Source organism: Hippoglossus hippoglossus, chromosome 5 (assembly GCF_009819705.1).
Source record: "Hippoglossus hippoglossus isolate fHipHip1 chromosome 5, fHipHip1.pri, whole genome shotgun sequence".
Taxonomy (NCBI): Eukaryota; Metazoa; Chordata; class Actinopteri; order Pleuronectiformes; family Pleuronectidae; genus Hippoglossus; species Hippoglossus hippoglossus.
The window spans coordinates 3768968-3787550 of NC_047155.1; the positions used below are offsets into that span (position 1 = coordinate 3768968).

Consider the following 18583-nt stretch of genomic DNA (forward strand, 5'->3'; position numbering starts at 1 on the left):
AAAGACACTATGAAAACATGGAAAAAACGTTTTTTATTGTTATTTCTTTCAGCCACTGGTCCATTTACTCCATATGCACTTTATAGTTTCATTTTCACTTATATTTTTCCGACGTTTTATTCAACTGGACTCTATTGTATATCGTGCTACTGTAAATCTTGGCACAAGCTGGCACAAGAGTTTCCTTCGGGATTAATAAAGTCAATGTTATCTTATCTTATCTTAGAATCTAGGATAATAATAAAAGCAAAAATCCTCCTGAATATGATGCAGGTCTGATCTGCAGCTGGAGAAACCACTTGTTTGAGATGATTGATGCGTCACAAGGTTTTGAATCCACTGACTTTAGACCGAAGATCTGGTTCAATGTGTTCAGTGGGTGTTAAAACATAAATATTACAGCTGTAGTAGCTGACTTTGTCTACACTTGTGCTGTGGATGAAGATGAACATCACATTTCACGACCAGTTACTGTAAAGAATCAACTGATTATAGAAGCATTCACGTAATTTTCTCTACATCGTAAAGATTAACTTGGCAAACAAGAGCTTCCCGGCAGCTGTAATACAAGCTGGAAGATCGTGTCCAAAGGTGAAAGTCTTTAACTTTATTTGTCTGATAAGTGTTTCCTTATTACACACACACACACACACACACACACACACACACACACACACACACACACACACACACACACACACACACACACACATACACACACACACACACACACACACACACACACACACACATATATACCTATAAGAAGCAGACAGTCGTGTGTAGGACTGTTTGACCTTGTGGTGGAGGAACCTGCTCTATAGAGAACTGCTCTAGTTTCTGGGTCAACTACTCTGTTTATTATGTTCTGTAAATGTTTGGCTTGAACTTCATGATTTTATTTCCCTGTGCATCATCTCAGTTCCTGTTCCAGTAACAGTTCAGGCACCGCAGAGTGGTAAAGGGGCAGTACATCAGGGCTCTGCGTTAATGATTCTCTCATCATTGTTAACCCGTCATCTTAAATGTGAACTGAGCAGGAAGCCGTGGGTTCAGAAGAGCAGAAACATGTCTTCATCCATGTACACGACGGCGGAGGGCGTGCTGGTGGTCACCCATGTGCACCCATTTCCCCACGGTGCTCCCCAGGGTGCTGGACTCCCACATTGTGTGGGAGTCCAGAAGTTCAGCAAGAACCATCCAACTGTGCTCGGGGTAAGATTCAGCATCAGTGTGTGGAGACGATACACGGATTTCTACAGTTATCCGAGGGAAATGCAACAAGATGGAAACTTACCATTTTTTTATTTATTTATAAATTTTTTATCTTCCCATATGGATCAGTAAATGCTACTTTTGATTAGAACGTTATTTCCTTGTGTTTATTATCTTTCATTTGAAGCTTTTATTGTGAGTTTATTTCCAAAGTCTGCTCTTATTTGTTAGATGTGCTGTAAACTCGACTAATGACAAAGACATTAGAGCTGAACGATCAAATTCATAAATTTCATGTGAAGGTTTTAAGCTTTTATGAAATGTCGACCAATTCTGAAGGAGAGTGAAATCCACTCGAACCGAGTGGATAAACTTTTACCTCACATTTCACAATTTCGGGTTTAAAATGGCAGAAGCAGTTCTGTTCATCTCTTCTACTGTCCATCAAAATATGATCGTGTACCACACACACACACACATACACACACACACACGTTGTTATATGTTGTGTATTTAATGTAGTTTACAGGTGTAATGTTAATTTGTCAGCTTTGGAGTTACTGCGTTCCTTAAATGCTGAATGTTACTTGTGAGCAATAGGGGCTGGATGATATGGCCAAAAATCACATTAAGATACGAATATAAACGTCACATTATTACTTATTTCAAGTTTAAAGACTGAATGACAATTCAATTATGCATTGTATCTCCTTACTTTAACTGCATTATGCATAATATATCAATATATTAGATTTATGTTATTGCTATTGAAGTAAATTTGATTGTAGTAAGTTCTGATATTGTTAAATCACCCAGCCCCTATGAGTAATTATCTGATTTCATATTGTTTGTTAGAAAAGCAAAATGAACCAAACAAATCAGAGATGTAAAGGTGCAGTGTGTAGAATGTAGTGACATCTAGTGGTGAAGTGTCATGTTGCAGCTGAACACCCCCCCCCTTCCAAACATGACAGAGAACCTGTGGTAGCTTCAGTTGTCAAAAAAACTCAAAAGGTTTAGTTTGTCCAGTTTGGGCTCCTGTAAAAAACATGGCTGCCTCCATAGAGAGGCCCCCCGCTGCATGTGTGATTATAAAAGTATTTAAAAATAAAGTATTTAAATATAAACGGCCCATTCAAGGGTAAAGAAAACAACAATTCTTACAATTTAGATGAAACACTAGTGAAAACATCACTAGGGTTATTTTATATTCAATTTCGGCCAATCGATCCTTTCACCTAAATCTTACACACTGGACTTTCATTCTTCTTCCTTCATCTTCATTAGTTTGTCTGAAACCTGAGTTCACTCCTTTGTTTGTGTTTGTGCCTCCAGACAATTCAGATCATGGTCGGCCTCATCGTTCTGCTGTTTGGCATCGCCATGGCGATTCCAGCGGACACGATTGCCGCGTTCTCCGGCCTCTGGGTCTGGGGAACTTTGGTCGTGAGTCAACCTTAATGTGCTGCTCTGTTTTCAGGCTGTAAGTACTTTATGTACTGAGCCAGAACATGAAGGAGGAGTCATTATCAATTATACTCTTTCAACACACATGGGGAAAAAAAGAGTTATACAGCGCCCTCTAATGGTAAATCTCCTTATTGTTTTTCAGGCTTTTTGGAACTTGCTGCTTGCAGACAATGAATAGAAAATGCTGCTGTAGCGTGCAGATGTTTCCTTTATTAAATATTTAATTATAACCTTTATTATAGGATAGAATTAAAATTAAACATTAAAATACAGAATTCAAACTAGAGTACGTACCTAGCAAGACCGAAAAAGTCCCCTTAAGATTTTATTTCACTAAAGCCAGGATTTTATTTGGATCTGCACCAAATTGCACAAACTCGTAAATATCAGTCCCCTAAATATATCAGATGATCTCCATCAGGATCCAAGAATTATTCCCTGAGAAATCAATGAAAAGGTTCGATCCGGCCCCTAAACCTGATCGGCCCCTTTCCTGACCCCCACAACAAGTTTTGTTGTGCCAATGAAAATATGACCTGATTGGTGGAGGTAATAAAGTGCATACTTCGGTCCCCTTATATAAATCCTGTAAATATGTCTAAAATAAAACAAAAGTACATCTACAGTCATGACTTATTCCCTGAGAATTCTGTGAAAACGTCCAAAAATGCCCTGGTTTCTTGCAATGTTAATAAAGTGGAAAGAAAAATCCCTCCATATTCCCCTTTGTCCGGATCCAAGACAAAATGTTATGGATTCTTTCTTCGCCCACGTCCCATCCTTCCAGTAGGTTTCGTGGAAATTCGTATATAACATATAACAGAAACATAACCTCCTTGGTTAATAATAAATCAGAAAAGACATGTTGGTAATATCACGATGTGCGGGGATTAACAAAGGCTTTTTAGGAAACATGTTACAGGAAGTGATGTCATTGAGGTCATAAACTAAAGATTATCTATGTGCTTGTCTGTTGCAGTACATCACAGCTGGATCCCTGACAGTGGCTGCTGGGAGATATCTCACCCGCTCTCTGGTCAGTGACTCACTGCTGCTACTTCATTTTGATTCTTCTGGCCTTCCAGGTTCATGGCGGTGATAACGGCGCCGTTAACAAGGCTGAAAAGGCGGAGTTGATCAAAGCCAGTGGCCGGTGCGAGTCGTCCCTCCACCAGCCAACTCAACGATCAATTTAGAGTCTGCGGTTAACTTAACCCCAGTCTGTCCCAAGTCGGAGTGCCAGGAAGAAACCCATGTGCTCCATCAGCGGCCAATAACATAACGACATATATGGTTGTGATCGTGGCCTAATCACCTCTGATACAAAGCCCCATTGAACAAGTCAGACTAGAGTAAAGCCGGGTCGGTCAGAGAATAGCAGCACCATCCCCTCTGTCCAGGTGTCCTGACGTTGTGTCTCTCGTCTCCCTGCCAGGTGAACGCTGCTCTGGCTTTCTGTGTCATTGCAGCAGTTTTTTCCACCACCGGGACCATCCTCTACTCTCTGGATGCTGCAGGCTTGATCCCTCAATGCTACGGCGAAAATGACCAATATACCTGCTACATTTATCAGGTATGCAGTTTGATGGTCCTTCATACTTAACACCAGGGCAGCAAAGAAGTTGTAGACTCTTGGTCTGGGTCCTGCAAGCTTCAGTCTTACTCATCTTACTCATTATTTGATCCTTACTACGCTAAGTTGGTCATTAAGATCTTTTTGAATAGCTCTTTGCATGGCTCTCAATTTTTCAAAGTTTTTTGTGTAATGAATTTTGGGGAATCAAAGCTTTACGAGCTTAGCAGGGCAGACAAGGCTGTTGATTTACCTCAACTCTGTTATTCTATGTGTGTGTGTGTGTGTTGTCAGGGTCGGATGGCAGGCTTTTCGGGGGTCTTGGCTATTGCTAACCTATTAGAGCTGATTGTCTCGATCGTCGTCGCAGGAATCGCCTGCAACGCCACTTGCAACTGCAGCGGAGAGGTGAGTCAACCAGTGACTGATAGCAGATCAGTGTCAGATAGATTACTCTTCAGTGCTCAACATATGATGAACTGATCTGATGCCTGCTGCACACTGGAGGATTATCGGCCCCATTTCTCTTGTGTCCCGCACCAGGTCAACAGTAGAAACGGACAAACTTTAGGAATTGTAACAGCAGCAAAACTAACACAAACTTTAGTGCAAGCAGCTTCAGACAGTGGCAACCCGCCTCCATGCTTGTTTTTAATCCGAAGTCACATTTGATGTCGCCGCTCGGAAATCGCTTGTTTAAACGCCAAGTGTGTGTTCGTGCGTCTCGACTGGATCTAGTGTGTGCGTTTTATTAAAAGAGTACAAATCTGTTACACCTGTCGTTATGTCTGTGGTTATTAAAAGCAGTTCAAATTTGAAAATCCACAAGTGTGCAGCAGACATTGGTTACAAAGATCTAGGCCACAGATAGCCTTGAACAAGATGAAGTAAATAGAAGTAAATATGACTATTAGACAATTGAACAGAACTGTAGAAGCCACAGGTGATCCAGCTGTGATCCAGCCGTAACATCATCAGAAACAGATGTGGCTTCTTCTCTCCTCACGTCTGCAGCTCGTGAGGAAACATTGAATCACCCTGTGTTTTGTCTTCCAGCCGAGATCAGTTATTGTTATACCTGCAGCGTTGGGTTTACCCGAGGTACCAGCAGCGGCTCCGCCCGTCTCACAGGTCAGGTCACATCTGTGAAGCCATGAGCACCTGTGGATTCTGTCTCTAACGTCAGAAGGAAAATTTGAACCCTTATGTGTGTTTTACAGGTGCAGAACAATTCTAAAGACTCACAACAACCGAGAGCCACAGGTGAACCTGAGCCTCCAACCTACGATTCTGTCATCAGCTGAAAACAACCTGCCTCTTCTGCATGACCTGGCAACATTAGGACTGATACAGATCTCTTTACGTGCACGCCCGTGAGCCATCCAGGAAAATGGCTTCAATGTTTTCTCGCTTTCAAAACCTAAACTGACTTGTGTAAGATTTGACATCAGAAAAGCACAACGTGTCGGCTGTTCACCTTCTGAAATGATTAAACTACATTCTTATATCTGCACTACTCCGGTTTGCACAACTCTCATCATATCCTCTGTGTGTACTATGTCGTACTGTGTTCTAAGTTTTGAGTACTTTTTACGAGAGGAAAAAAAAAAAAAAACAGAAACCAGAATGACATGGAGGAATTCCGACATGTTCAGGGAGTTGGTGCAATAAGAGCAATTGAGTTTATGCAATAAAAAAAAAAATCTGGATCTAGTGGATTTTATGAACCACTCGATTAATCAGCGAAGCATTGTAAAAACATGTAAAAACATCAGTGAGTCAGGAAGACAGACCTGCAGTGATCATCTTCATCATCTTCATCATCATCATCAGCTTGGTGCACACAGTCAACATGACAAACTAATGCAAACATGACAGCACAAAGCAGCTCTGGAGGTAGAGCAATGGAGGAGTCTGCCGAACCTCATTTACGTTTTCAGACATTTTCTCACAGTTAAAATTTTACAGGATTACAGTGATTACTGGTGAGAAATGAGACCTTAATTATTTGAATTAAAGGATGTTTTTCTTACCCTGATTATTAAAAACTCACTTATTCTCGTTATAGCTTCATCAATACTTTATGAATCTTGTCCCGAGGTCCAGTTCATGTCCTGTGAGATGAGATTTTTGTTTTGTGATCTCAATAATCTGAAGAGAATCAGTGAACTGTCACTGTGTGTGTTCTCCGTACGTATGAGCACTGAGTTATTTTAACATGGAGAGACGGAAATATGGTCCATCACTCTCAGCCGGTCCAACTCCAGATACAAACACTGAATCCTTACACGAGGGAATCTGCTTTCAAAGTTCAGGTATACCTAGTGGGGGGGGGGAGTGGGGGGGGGTCCAATAGATTGGTCCAATAGATAATGAGACAAAATAAACAAATACATTTAGAAAATCAAAGACGTCCTGATTCCAGCTTCACAACTGGGAGGATTTGCTTTGTTTTATATCATGAGTCGAAGTGAATTAAACATTTATTGTACAGTGATGGAAAAGAGATGATGAAAACTTATATTGCTCAGCGATCATGTTAAATTCTCTATATATTTTATCTTGATATCACAAAGTATCTGAAAGCAGCGTTAGTGGTTCAGTAGACATCAACCCAAAATACCTGGAACTCGTTCATTAGAGATTACTCACAAACACAGACTGTGTATAAAGATGGACGACATGACAGCTTCCAAAATCGGAGGCTTAATATTTGTAAAACAACAGGAAGTGGAGACGTGTCGTCCATCTTTATTTACAGTCTATGCTTCCAACCACATCAATGTTATATTATGATATAATTCAGATTTTATTTCCCCAGTGTCTGATAACGTATCAGTCTGGCAGTATCACGTCTAACCAGCTCCCCTGAGCATCAGGTAGACGGCAGAGATGGTGATGGCGGTGGCGGTGCAAGTAAACACAGCATTATAAATAGTGTTTGTCCTTATTCCTTCTCCCAGCGTCCTCTGGGTCTCCTCAAGACGCCTCGCCGCCGCCGCCGCCGCCGCCGCCGCCTCAGATTCCCACAGGTCCACTCTCTCTTCTCTCTCTGGTCTCTCTACCCGCGGCTCTGGAGCCTGGGTTTCGGCCTGTGGTTTGGCGTCCAGCAGCCCTTTCACCACAGACAATCTGCTCTCAACTCTACCAAGTCCTTGCTCCAGTTGTCCCAGTTGTGGTTGGAGGGACTCGAGCAGGGACTGTGTCCTTTGGCTAAAGATGGTGAGGTCTTTTAAGGCTGAGACAGGCACACTGGGTGGCTCTGGTGCTGGAGCTCTCTGGACTTTGAGGACTGCGCTCCTCGGTGTGAAAGCGTCATTCAAAGTGACCTTGAGGCTGTCAATGAGAGCTCGGAGCTCGTCCCGCTGGGAGCGATGGTTTCCTGCCTGGACTTTGAGAGCGTCTTGCAGACTCTCTGGACCCTTCTGGGCCTCCAGCAGCAGAGTCTTCAGCTCCTACAGATGAAAGAAGTGCAGATGCATCAGCTGAGCGAAGATCAAAGCACACTGAAATCCTGGTGAGGTGCTCGTACAAGGAAAATATACAGCACACGAAACAAAGAGCAAGTGACAAAATCTGTCGACACACATAAAAAAAACTACCAGCTGAGAGACCAAAGCTTTCATTAGCCCTCCTCACCTGCAGGCGGACACGGTTGACATACGTTGATCCCATGACCCCGATCAGGGCTCCCAGCACCGAGCCAATGATGGACCAGTTCTTGGTCCGTTCGGCTCTTGTCCTCTCCTTTTCGTGGCTCCCTCTGACGGCTACTGAAAACAAATTGAACTTCTCCCTCTCCGAACCCTCAGCATTCTCATACGTTGTCCGGTGACGACGCTCCTCCTGTGGTCAGAAGAGAGAGAGAGAGAGAGCGAAGGACGGGGGGGGTGGGGGGGTGTTATAATGAGTTCAATTCAACCGACCTGTCAGTTTTAACAGATGTCTTTGGAATATGCATGGTCACTTAGTCGCTTGTAAGATACCACTTATAGAATGAATGTACTCAAACTACGTTCATCTTGGACACAGTGAAACCTTAAACAACATCACAGGAGCATTTTCAGTCACCTGAACTAACCTGCAGCAGTTTGTGCTCCAGCGTCGCCAGCTCCAGGTAATGAGCCTCCTCCCTGGACACTCGGTCCAGCCGGTCCCGGACCTCCTTCAGCCTGACCTGCAGGGCCTCCAGGCTGGCATGCGCCTCACGCACCATCCCTCTGGCCACCATGAACGCTGCCTCGGCCTAGAAGAAACACATACAACCTAAGACATGTAAAGATTGGTGGAGATCCCCTCTACAAATTGCATCATACACATGCTGAAGAATAAAATCACTCTAAAAATCACCCTGTATTCACAGCACCTGACTTTTCTTTGAGATTGAGACACACACACACCTTGTCTGAATCAGGCTTTAAAAAGGGACAATGCATAAGAATTCAACACCTGTCAAATTCATATTCCAAACAAATAAGGGGCAGCAAATAAACAGAAAGCCGGGTGTGTCCCCCTGTCATCAGAAACATGGAGCCTCCCTCTTTGGTCCCTTCTGTTTCGAAGAGGTGATGATTCATGGTCATTTTGGAGGCTCCAGATTGTGATGTTGTTAAATTGTAATGAGTTATACATAGAGCTGTGTCCCATATTTGAGCTAACCCATTTACATGAGAGTGGGTGAACTGAGCTTGAGGGTTGAGGTGCATCTTGCTGTCTGCTGACCTCAGTGACGTTGGTCTGAGCCTCCCGGACCTCGTTGAGCCCGACAAACTCCTCGTACCTCTCCCACCAGTAGTTGACTGAGGCAGTGGCCGTTTGAGCCGACCTCTGACCCCACTGTCGCCCCAGCTCACCTGCATACTGGAGGAGGGGGAGAAAGCTGAGTTTCAGGTTGGTTCTGTGTTTCTTTGTAATAGTAGATGATTGTTTTTATTAATACAGTTTGAATAATTCATTTTGGAGTGAAGTCTAGGGTTTGGAAAGTTTGTATGAAAAGGGGAAGTACTTCCTGTACCTGTAGGGCAGCCAGGGCCCGCTCCTTCACCACCTCAGCTCCACCCTTCCCCTCAGGAGGTGCAGGGTTAGGGGGTGGCGGGGAGCTTGGCTCATGATGAGCACTGTAGGTTCGGACTAAAGTAGTTCTGCCACACAGCGATCCAGAGAGGGAGAGGCGGGACAGGCAGCACGAGCCATGAGCCCAGCGACAGAGCTGTGCTCCTCTGTACCTGAGGCAGTAAGGATAATGTTAATCATTAAGTTCTGCTGTTTGTACATAGAAGCAGCCATTAAGCTCATGTCTGCCCTGTACACGACTAAATTATATAGAAGTACCTCATGGAGAAGAGCAGCAGTCAGAGGAGCAGCTGGTCAGTGCTTCACACTCAATGCAGCTACAGAGTTCAAACTGGAACAGGCACCTGTGAGAACAAAGAAACAATTGGATGATTGATAAACTACAAACTGTTCATGTCGCTGAACAGGGTCCAGCCTCTTAAAACATTATTATCTTATCTTATTTAGATTTCAAAAGTTTTGGGTCAGTAAAATAGACAATACTGATTATTCATCAGATTTCCCCTGCCATGCAATTTTAACTTTTTGTCAAAACAATAAATGACGTTGCAGCTGAATACAATGTCATACAAATAATGTGCTTTAATGTCTTTTGATTTCAATAACAGTAATTGCTACCAACAGCGTTCTTATTAACACTTAATTCAAAGAAGTGTATCGTTGAACTGAAGCTTTGTTTTGAAAATCCCAACCCAGAGATGACACTGAGAAGATCAAAACAGCACGAGGAAGAATAAACGACCCCTGCTGACAAAATCAATCAAACTTTAAAATAGACAAAACAAATAGAAATGCAATCAGTGAGATACCGTTACATTCATTTAAAGGCTATAAACTATTTAAAAACAGGACAAGAAATGAAAGTGAATGAAATGGGATGAAAACACAAACTCATAATGTTCACAGACAGATAGAAAAATGTGACATATTAATACTTGCATCTAAAATATATTTGTTAATTAAATATCACAACTGATCCCAAACACAATGTGACAACTAAAGTGTACGACCTACAAACAGTGGAATGACACACACGTCTCGAGACACTGTGTCCTCACCATTGAACATTACAATTCGTGCCTCGCGATATTATTAAATGAATAATCAGACTATAGAATAGTGATGTTCACAAGGTGTTTATCTTATTATAATACATGTTCTCTCCAGATCTCTGCCCTTGCCCTTGCTTCATCCCCAACTAGCCAGTTAGCACCACGCTGCTAACAGCTAAAGTGGCTTTTTCCGGCGTAAACCTCCCGTGTCGTGGTTTCACAAATCCAACGCGGCATTAAAAATGAACGTACCTGCTTCCGCCGACGTTGTCACCGCGCACATGACACTCGGACACGGTTTCGTTGTGGCTAACTGGTTAGCATCTCCGAATGGGAAACGACCAGCAGCCGGGCGAGATTTCCGATCAGGCGCGCCACAAGTCATTCTACTTCCGGTTCGGAGGCCACTGGGGTCCTGACAGCGCGGATTAGAGCGACAGCGTCTTCATCCGGTCGCGACACAGACTCTCGTCCATTTCTTCCCTCTCGTCGAGTGCAGCCCGGTAGAAACATGTCTGGCAGAGAAGGTGAGGTGTTGCTTCACACGAGGCTCGGTTTAGACTCAACGGAACATGTACACCATTGGGTTTTCTTTTTAACGGTGTAATGCAACTCAGCGGGGCGTGCTACACTGGCGGCTGCAGCTAGCTGTTAGCCGCTAGCTAGCCCGAAAGCGTGACGCTGAGAATCATCTTTTTCACGTATTAAAAAAAAAAAACCAAAAACCCTCCGCGTTAACAATTTGTGCTGCCGGTTAATATTCAAACACAACAGATGCTGTGTCCAGTGAGTGGCTCGTGAACCCTGCGCTGTCTTCTGAGGGAGATGCGCAGCGTGACATGTCGTTTAGATAAATTAGCCAATCAAAATCGACGTAATTTTTTTTTTTTTAGCAGCTTGAGTTACCGACAGCTATAATAACCGTATGTTCTAATAAACTGACATGATCTCATCGATGTGCACCAATGACGTCGAACGATAACGTGCTCTCGATGTGCATGGCATTGGAAGTCCACGCCTTCAGTGTTTTTAAGATGTTGTTATTTCCAGATTGTGCGCTAACACTCACTCATTGTGTCCTCAGGAGGCAAGAAGAAACCACTGAAGGCCCCAAAGAAACAGTCCAAGGAAATGGACGAAGTGAGTTTTCCTCTCGGGCTAAACTGTCGCTCCATGACGATTGTACATGATGAATAATATACACAGTACTTGTATTGTTTACAATTTGCCAGGAACGATTATAGAAAGCCCCCACTTGTTCACAAAGCTCCGTCTAGTGTCCGTTGGATATGTGTTTCAGGAAGATGATGATGAAGCTGTTTTTGTGTATTTTTTTTATTATTAACTAATGGTTAAAAACTGACTGTTAGTTGTAACCCAGATATAAGAGCGACATGGGACAGGCGTGAAGTCAGAGGATTGTAAGCTTGCGTTGTGTCTGCAGGAGGATGTCGCCTACAAGCAGAAGCAGAAGGAAGACCAGAAGGCTTTGGATGCACTGAAGGTCAAAGCTGCAAAAGGAAATTTAGGTAAGAGCTAGTTAGTTAGAGGTAGATGAGAAACGGTGTCATTATAGCTCCTTTAAGTTGTTTGCATGAACACACAGTGGAGAGAAGAACCATAACAACCTGATCTAAACATATGATCTGAACACGTGTCACATGGTCATTTATACGTGGTATCAGGCACACGAACAAATTGGAAGCAACCCACCCTCATAAAACAAAACTTCCAAATGATCATGATATAATTATCAATATTGTCTTAATCAATCATGTTAGTTTATTCTCAACACGGTGCTGTGGTTGACTCATAAACCAGCTCCTGATTTCCCTTGTTGGAGCAGCACTGCAGAACTAGAGGGTAGAGATGCTTCCTGATGTATTGAAAGTGTCTCAGTCTGATATGTGTAGTTTCTTTTTTTTAATTTTCTTTCAATGTGACTTTGCTGAAGCAAGAACCTCAAGAACAAGAGAGTTGTAAATTGTATAAATACTCATGGTCTGGACTGTAATGTGAATGTTTTGATTATTTAAACCTCACATGTAATGGATCATATGAACTCCCAGGAAGTTCAAATTCCATGTATAGTCTTTGTCTTTTAGACACACGAACACATTCATTCACCTATTTGATATTAAAACATGGCTCTACTTGACCACAGGAATAACTGGTCAGATTGGAGGTTTTGTTAACTTTCCCTTTTTCCCCTCCAGGTGGCAGCGGAATCAAGAAATCGGGCAAGAAGTAAAATCTGAATGTGACGGTGATGTTCATTTCCCCCCCCGGCCTCGCTTCCTGCGTCTGCGGCGTTTGAATGCTTGCTGAAAGACTCTGTTCTCTGTTAAACATGAACCCTGTCAAACTCAAAACTGGCCTTGGTGTTAAGCTGCTCCAGTGGAAATGTGTAGAAAAAGAGTCTCATAATTTTGCGGATATCGGGGACGGGAATATCTGTTGCCAATCTGGCCTGGTACACGCATCATGACACCCTACTATCGTGAAATTAGATGTTCCACACTGTGATATTTGTTGTTGAAAACACTTCCCTCAGTCATACACACTGACCCAAAACCTGCAAATGCAGTTTAGAAGTGGACATCTTAACAAATTCTGATCTCCGCTGTATCTTGTTTTGTCTCCAAGTTAAACTCAAATCACCCTCTTATTTCTTCAGTTGTTTTGTTTTGATTTTTTAACAGTGAGATACCAATAAAGTTTTTGTAATTACTTCTTGTTTTTTAAGTTCTTTTGTCAGTTGTAAATAATCCTTCTCCAATCTCAACCATCACGATGTGAGTAAAGTAACAGCAGCAAGGACAGATTTCTGTTTAAACTGAAGTGATGATCTCATGAAATCAATAATTGGCAATCAAATAATTTTATTTTTTTCCATAAAAGCAGTGACACGTTATGAGCTAGTACAACAGATTCTATTGACCACAATTTAATAACCTTGGATTTCTCATCAGAATATAGGCCATTAATAAAAAACTCATTTTCTAGATGTCTACCTGATAGTGCTGTAGCTAAATTTAAGGAAATAATTCCAATTACATTTAAACCCATATTATCACTCGATATAACCAACGAATTCTTTAAGAACCCGAGCTCCACTGAGATTGACCATCTTGTCGATAGCTCAGTAAAGTCATTATGATTTACATTAGACTCCACAGCGCCTCTAAAGAAGAAGCGTGTAGAACATAGTAAATTAGCTCCCTGGTATAATTCCAACACACATGAATTAAAACAAGCGTCAAGAAAACTAAAGGAAGTGGCGCTCCAGCAACTGCTGAAAATCACCTAGCCTGGAAAAATAGCGTTAAAGTTTAAAAGAAGGCTCCACAAAGCAAGAGCTGACTACTAATCCACATTAATATAAGAAAATAAAAACAACCCCAGGTTTGTCTTCAGCTCTGTAGCTGACAGAGTCACACCTCCACCCAACCCAGTATCCCTCCATCCCTGAATAACAATATCTTTATGACCTTTAATGATAAAATTCTAACAATTATAAATAATATCAACCACCATCTGCCCCCAGTCGGCACTAATACACCATCAAGAATAGAAATATCAGAAACAGCTGAGAATCTTATCAATTATTTAGACAACTTCTCTCTGATCACCCTTGATCAGAGTGTTTATATATTCTGCTTGTGTTGTGTCATTTCAATAAACATATTCCTCATGTGAATAAACACAATCGGGGCAAGAAGGTTGCTGGTTTGAATCTGGTTCAGATGGGGTCTTCCTGTGTGGAGTCTGCATGTTCTCCCCGTGTTTTAAACAGGTGCTCCGGCTTCATCTCACAAACACATGCAGATTAGGGGTTGTGTAGATTGGAGACTACACACAAGCTGCTGCTGCTTCAGCCTCTGGATCCTCAGGACACAGCTCAGCCTCCGTCCACACACACTGTCCTCTTCACACTCACCTTCGCAAAGATCACAATCTGTTGAGAGAAGAAGACATTAGTGTTTACAGAGACTCACTTCATCAGCTGAGAGTCAGTGATGCAGCACATCCAGTAGAAAGAGCAGCAGGGACTTCAGTCCTGTTCAGAGGTGGAGCAGCTTCCTCTCTGCTTCATGTTCACGTGTTGGAATGAACACGCTAAGAGCTAAGTGTGTTTCCTCTGCATGTCAAAGTGCAGAGTGGACACCTGAGAGGTGGATTTACTGCTGTTACAGGTGAAGACATGTTTCACTGTGTGTTGATGAACATCTGCTTCTGACAAACTGGGACCAGATGAGACAGATGTACCTCAGCAGAGGTTCTGCTCTGTATAAAGAGCTCCTGGTTACCATGGTGATGAGGAGAGGCTTCAGTCACACTGATCTCAGAGCTGTGACAAAGATCCACCTGATCAGTTCTTCACTGATGAAGTGAGAGAACAAACTGTCTCAGATCAGATGAAGACGACACCGTCTCTGTTCCTCGTGTGAGGCTGTCAGCTGTGGTCCAGCTTCATTTCCTGTTCACATGAAAACAACAACAACTGTCGTCTACTCAATCAAATGATCCCAAGCAGCTTCTGGCTCGTCTGATTGGCCGACTGTTGTCTCTCTGTGTCTCTGTCCAATCCTGACGTCTGTCCTCATTCTCCTCTCACAGCTTCACTGAGGAAACACTGAGGCCTGAACTACGAAGCCACTTCAACATGTCCAGGAGATCTTTCTGAGATCCAGCTCAACTGAACCTGACAGACACAGTCAGGCTAAGTGGTCACATGACGCTGGTTATCAACTCGTTAAGTTAACTCAGGTTTTCCTCATCGAGATCTGAGCGTGCACACAAAAGGGGCGGGGTATACTGTGTATGACCAATCACAGACATGGACAGTTTGACTGACAGCAGAGCCTCATATTTCACAACCAGGATCAAACTGTTCTACAATAAAAATCAGAGGAGAACAAACACATGATCCAGAATAAAAGAAACTCAGTCACAGCTGCTAAATGCAGGAAGAACAGCTGCTAAAACATCTGGGATTGTGTCAATGTGTAAGTTACAGCGCCCCCTGGTGGCATTTGGTAAAAATATATTCCGTGACCACGATATAATAACGTGAGTGAACAAGATAAATAACTCGAGGCCACGAAATCTGAATCTGTTTACTAACAAGAAGAGTGGAAGAGAAGAAGATTCTTGATGAGAAACGTTTGAATCCCAGGATGTGGCCTCGATAATGAGCTTTAGTTTGACACACTGTCTCACTGTCTCTGAGGACACTCACTGTCTAACTGTCTCTGAGGACACACACTGTCTCACTGTCACTGAGGACACACACTGACTCACTGACTCTGAGGACACATACTGTCTCACTGACTGAGGACACACACTGTGTGAAACCTCTGACATCACTACTCAATAAAAACACATGGACCTATCTTCAGGAAGCTGACTGAGTGCATCTGGTGTTTTGGTGACAGGATGAGTCTGGAGAGATTGAGATGTTCTGGGTGAGTTAGAGATCAACTGAACCAACCAGACGTTGATTTAAACGTCCCTTATCCTTCCCTTTAAGGAGAGTGTGCACCACACAACAGTGTAGAGTCACTGTGGTCAGTGGGCGGAGCTTTTATACGGGTTGATCTCCAACTTAACCTGGAGCAGGTTAGCCGTTCATGAGAAGTTACCATGGTGATCTACCTCGTTAAGAAGTGGACGAGCTTCGTAGGACTGAAAAAACTAAACCTGAAGTTAACCTGATAACCACAAATCCTGCTTGGTAGCACAGAACCTGGATCTGTACTGTGATAATGACTGTGTTTAGTAAAATACTGATGAAAGCAGCGTGGACTGACTCCAACCATCTACTGACCTCACAGTCTCCAGTCGACAGGTTGGACTCTGCTTTAGATCAAGCAGCTCCTTCACTCCTGAGTCCTGCAGGTCGTTTCTTCTCAGATCCAGTTCTCTCAGATGAGAGGGGTTTGACCTCAGAGCTGAAGCCAGAGAAGAACAGCTGATCTCTGACAGTCTGCAGTGATCCAACCTGGATAAAGAATAAAACTTAACTGTAAATTAAACTGAGTTCATGTGTGAAAATAACAGACACATATTCATGTCAGCACAGACAAATAACATGGAAGATAAATATGAAATCAGACATGTTGGACTAAAAACGAGTCCTGATTCAGTAAAAATAGATTATTTGGACCCGGTCTCTGTCCTGCAGATCAGTTTAGGAAATCCAGAACTAAACTCAGATGTGTTTTAACAAGTAGCTGAATATTTAAAATGTCACAAATTAATTAATGAATGGATTCAAGTTATGTATGAACAGGAATTATGTTAAATTAGAATTAAATGAGATCAATTGTGTATAAATGCTGTTTTATAGATATGAGATCTACAAAAGTCAGTCAGTGAACTGACCTCAGAGTCTCCAGTCGACAGGTTGGACTCTGTAGAAAACCACACAGCTCCTTCACTCCTGAGTCCTGCAGGTCGTTGTTGTCAGTCAGATCCAGTTCTCTCAGATGAGAGGGGTTTGACCTCAGAGCTGAAGCCAGAGAAGAACAGCTGATCTCTGACAGACAGCAGCTCCTAAACCTGGATAAAGAAATATGAATATTTGAATGTGTCCTCCTGTTGTTGTGGATCGTCATCATGTCAACACAGACTCTCAACATGCTGCTGACCTCGGTCCAGTCTGTGACCTGAAGATAAATATCAGATCAGACATGTTGGACCATTGTTTCATTCATCAGCTTCTTCTCTGTGTGTTTGGTCACTGAGCAGGTTTGTGTAATTAAACACTGTTTAAAGTAGGGATGGCTCCTGACAGTCACTTCCTGTTTGTTTCTATACTTATCAACTGTCCAACGTGTTTCAATAAGAATGTGTCTTATTTTGAAAACCTGAGGAGGACGAGTGCTCGGCCTCAGTCCACATGTTATTTACTGACACTTTCTTAGTGATCAGGAGCAGGTGAGTGCAGGTGAATGGAGTTGATGAGGTGGACGTGACTGACAGGCTGGGTGAGTGACAGATGACTGAGGGACAGTGAGCAGAGCAGAACTGAGACAATTCAAATAAATAATGACCGAATAAGAAAGAAAGTCTGAAAAGTGAACAAAGATTTAAGGACCTCAGAGTCTCCAGTTGACAGTTTGGACTCTCCAGTTCAGAACACAGCAGCTTCACTGCTGAATCCTGCAGCTCGTTGTAGCTCAGATCCAGTTTTCTCAGGTGAGAGGGGTTTGACCTCAGAGCTGAAGCCAGAGAAGAACAGCTGATCTCTGACAGTCTGCAGCTCTTCAACCTGGATAAAGAAACATGAATATTTGAATGTGTCCTCCTGTTGTTGTGGATCGTCATCATGTCAACACAGACTCTCAACATGCTGCTGACCTCGGTCCAGTCTGTGACCTGAAGATAAATATCAGATCAGACATGTTGGACCATTGTTTCATTCATCAGCTTCTTCTCTGTGTGTTTGGTCACTGAGCAGGTTTGTGTAATTAAACACAGTTTAAAGTAGGGATGGCTCCTGACAGTCACTTCCTGTTTGTTTCTATACTTATCAACTGTCCAACGTGTTTCAATAAGAATGTGTCTTATTTTGAAAACCTGAGGAGGACGAGTGCTCGGCCTCAGTCCACATGTTATTTACTGACACTTTCTTAGTGATCAGGAGCAGGTGAGTGCAGGTGAATGGAGTTGATGAGGTGGACGTGACTGACAGGCTGGGTGAGTGACAGATGACTGAGGGACAGTGAGCAGAGCAGAACTGAGACAATTCAAATAAATAATGACCGAATAAGAAAGAAAGTTGGAAAAGTGAACAAGGATTTAAGGACCTCAGAGTCTCCAGTTGACAGTTTGGACTCTCCAGTCCAGAACACAGCAGCTTCACTCCTGACTCCTTCAGGTCGTTGAAACTCAGATCCAGTTCTCTCAGATGTGAGGGGTCTGACTTCAGAGCTGAGGCCACGACTTCACACTGAGTCTCTGAGAGTCGACATCCACGGAGTCTGTAATTAAAGAAAATATCAAATCTGTGAGAATTAAATCAGAGCCTCAAGAGAATCCTTTCAAATTTGGTACAATTCATTCAGACTAACAGAGGAACTCATTAGATTCAGGTGGTCAGAGGTCAAAGGACAAGGTCACAAAACATGTTCATGGCCTCTTGAACATGATATCTCAAGTCTGTCTTTAGGGGATTTCTTCACATTTTGACTCA

The 18583-nt window shown here is 42.8% G+C and overlaps 3 protein-coding genes and 1 long non-coding RNA gene across 5 annotated transcripts; 2 read left to right on the top strand and 2 right to left on the bottom strand.

Moving 5' to 3' along the window:
• Positions 1-1008: 1008 nt before the first annotated feature.
• On the top strand, positions 1009-6020 carry LOC117762084 (membrane-spanning 4-domains subfamily A member 4A-like). 2 transcript variants are annotated; one of them, XM_034586536.1, is made up of 7 exons: positions 1009-1215; positions 2551-2661; positions 3665-3721; positions 4121-4258; positions 4553-4666; positions 5315-5389; positions 5479-6020. In XM_034586536.1, the coding sequence occupies exons 1-7, from the start codon at positions 1069-1071 to the stop codon at positions 5560-5562; spliced, it is 726 nt and encodes a 241-aa protein (XP_034442427.1). In that variant the 5' UTR covers positions 1009-1068; the 3' UTR covers positions 5563-6020. The 2 variants fall into 2 exon arrangements, with proteins under 2 accessions (XP_034442427.1, XP_034442429.1); XM_034586538.1 differs by lacking the exon at positions 4121-4258.
• Positions 6021-6976: 956 nt separating this feature from the next.
• Positions 6977-10766, bottom strand: ccdc51 (coiled-coil domain containing 51). The gene is made up of 7 exons (XM_034586534.1): positions 10636-10766; positions 9590-9675; positions 9273-9483; positions 8981-9118; positions 8340-8504; positions 7898-8104; positions 6977-7713 (listed from the first exon to the last, which is right to left on the bottom strand). The coding sequence occupies exons 2-7, from the start codon at positions 9592-9594 to the stop codon at positions 7114-7116; spliced, it is 1326 nt and encodes a 441-aa protein (XP_034442425.1). The 5' UTR covers positions 9595-9675; positions 10636-10766; the 3' UTR covers positions 6977-7113.
• Positions 10767-10797: 31 nt separating this feature from the next.
• LOC117762085 (translation machinery-associated protein 7-like) lies at positions 10798-13034 on the top strand. Its single transcript, XM_034586539.1, has 4 exons — positions 10798-10910; positions 11468-11523; positions 11828-11912; positions 12600-13034. Exons 1-4 carry the CDS (start codon positions 10895-10897, stop codon positions 12632-12634), a joined length of 192 nt encoding a protein of 63 aa, XP_034442430.1. The 5' UTR covers positions 10798-10894; the 3' UTR covers positions 12635-13034.
• Positions 13035-16888: 3854 nt separating this feature from the next.
• Positions 16889-18254, bottom strand: LOC117762086. The gene is made up of 3 exons (XR_004613934.1): positions 18198-18254; positions 17486-17659; positions 16889-16947 (listed from the first exon to the last, which is right to left on the bottom strand). It is a non-coding gene; the product is annotated as an uncharacterized LOC117762086 (long non-coding RNA).
• Between the last annotated feature and the right edge of the window lie 329 nt (positions 18255-18583).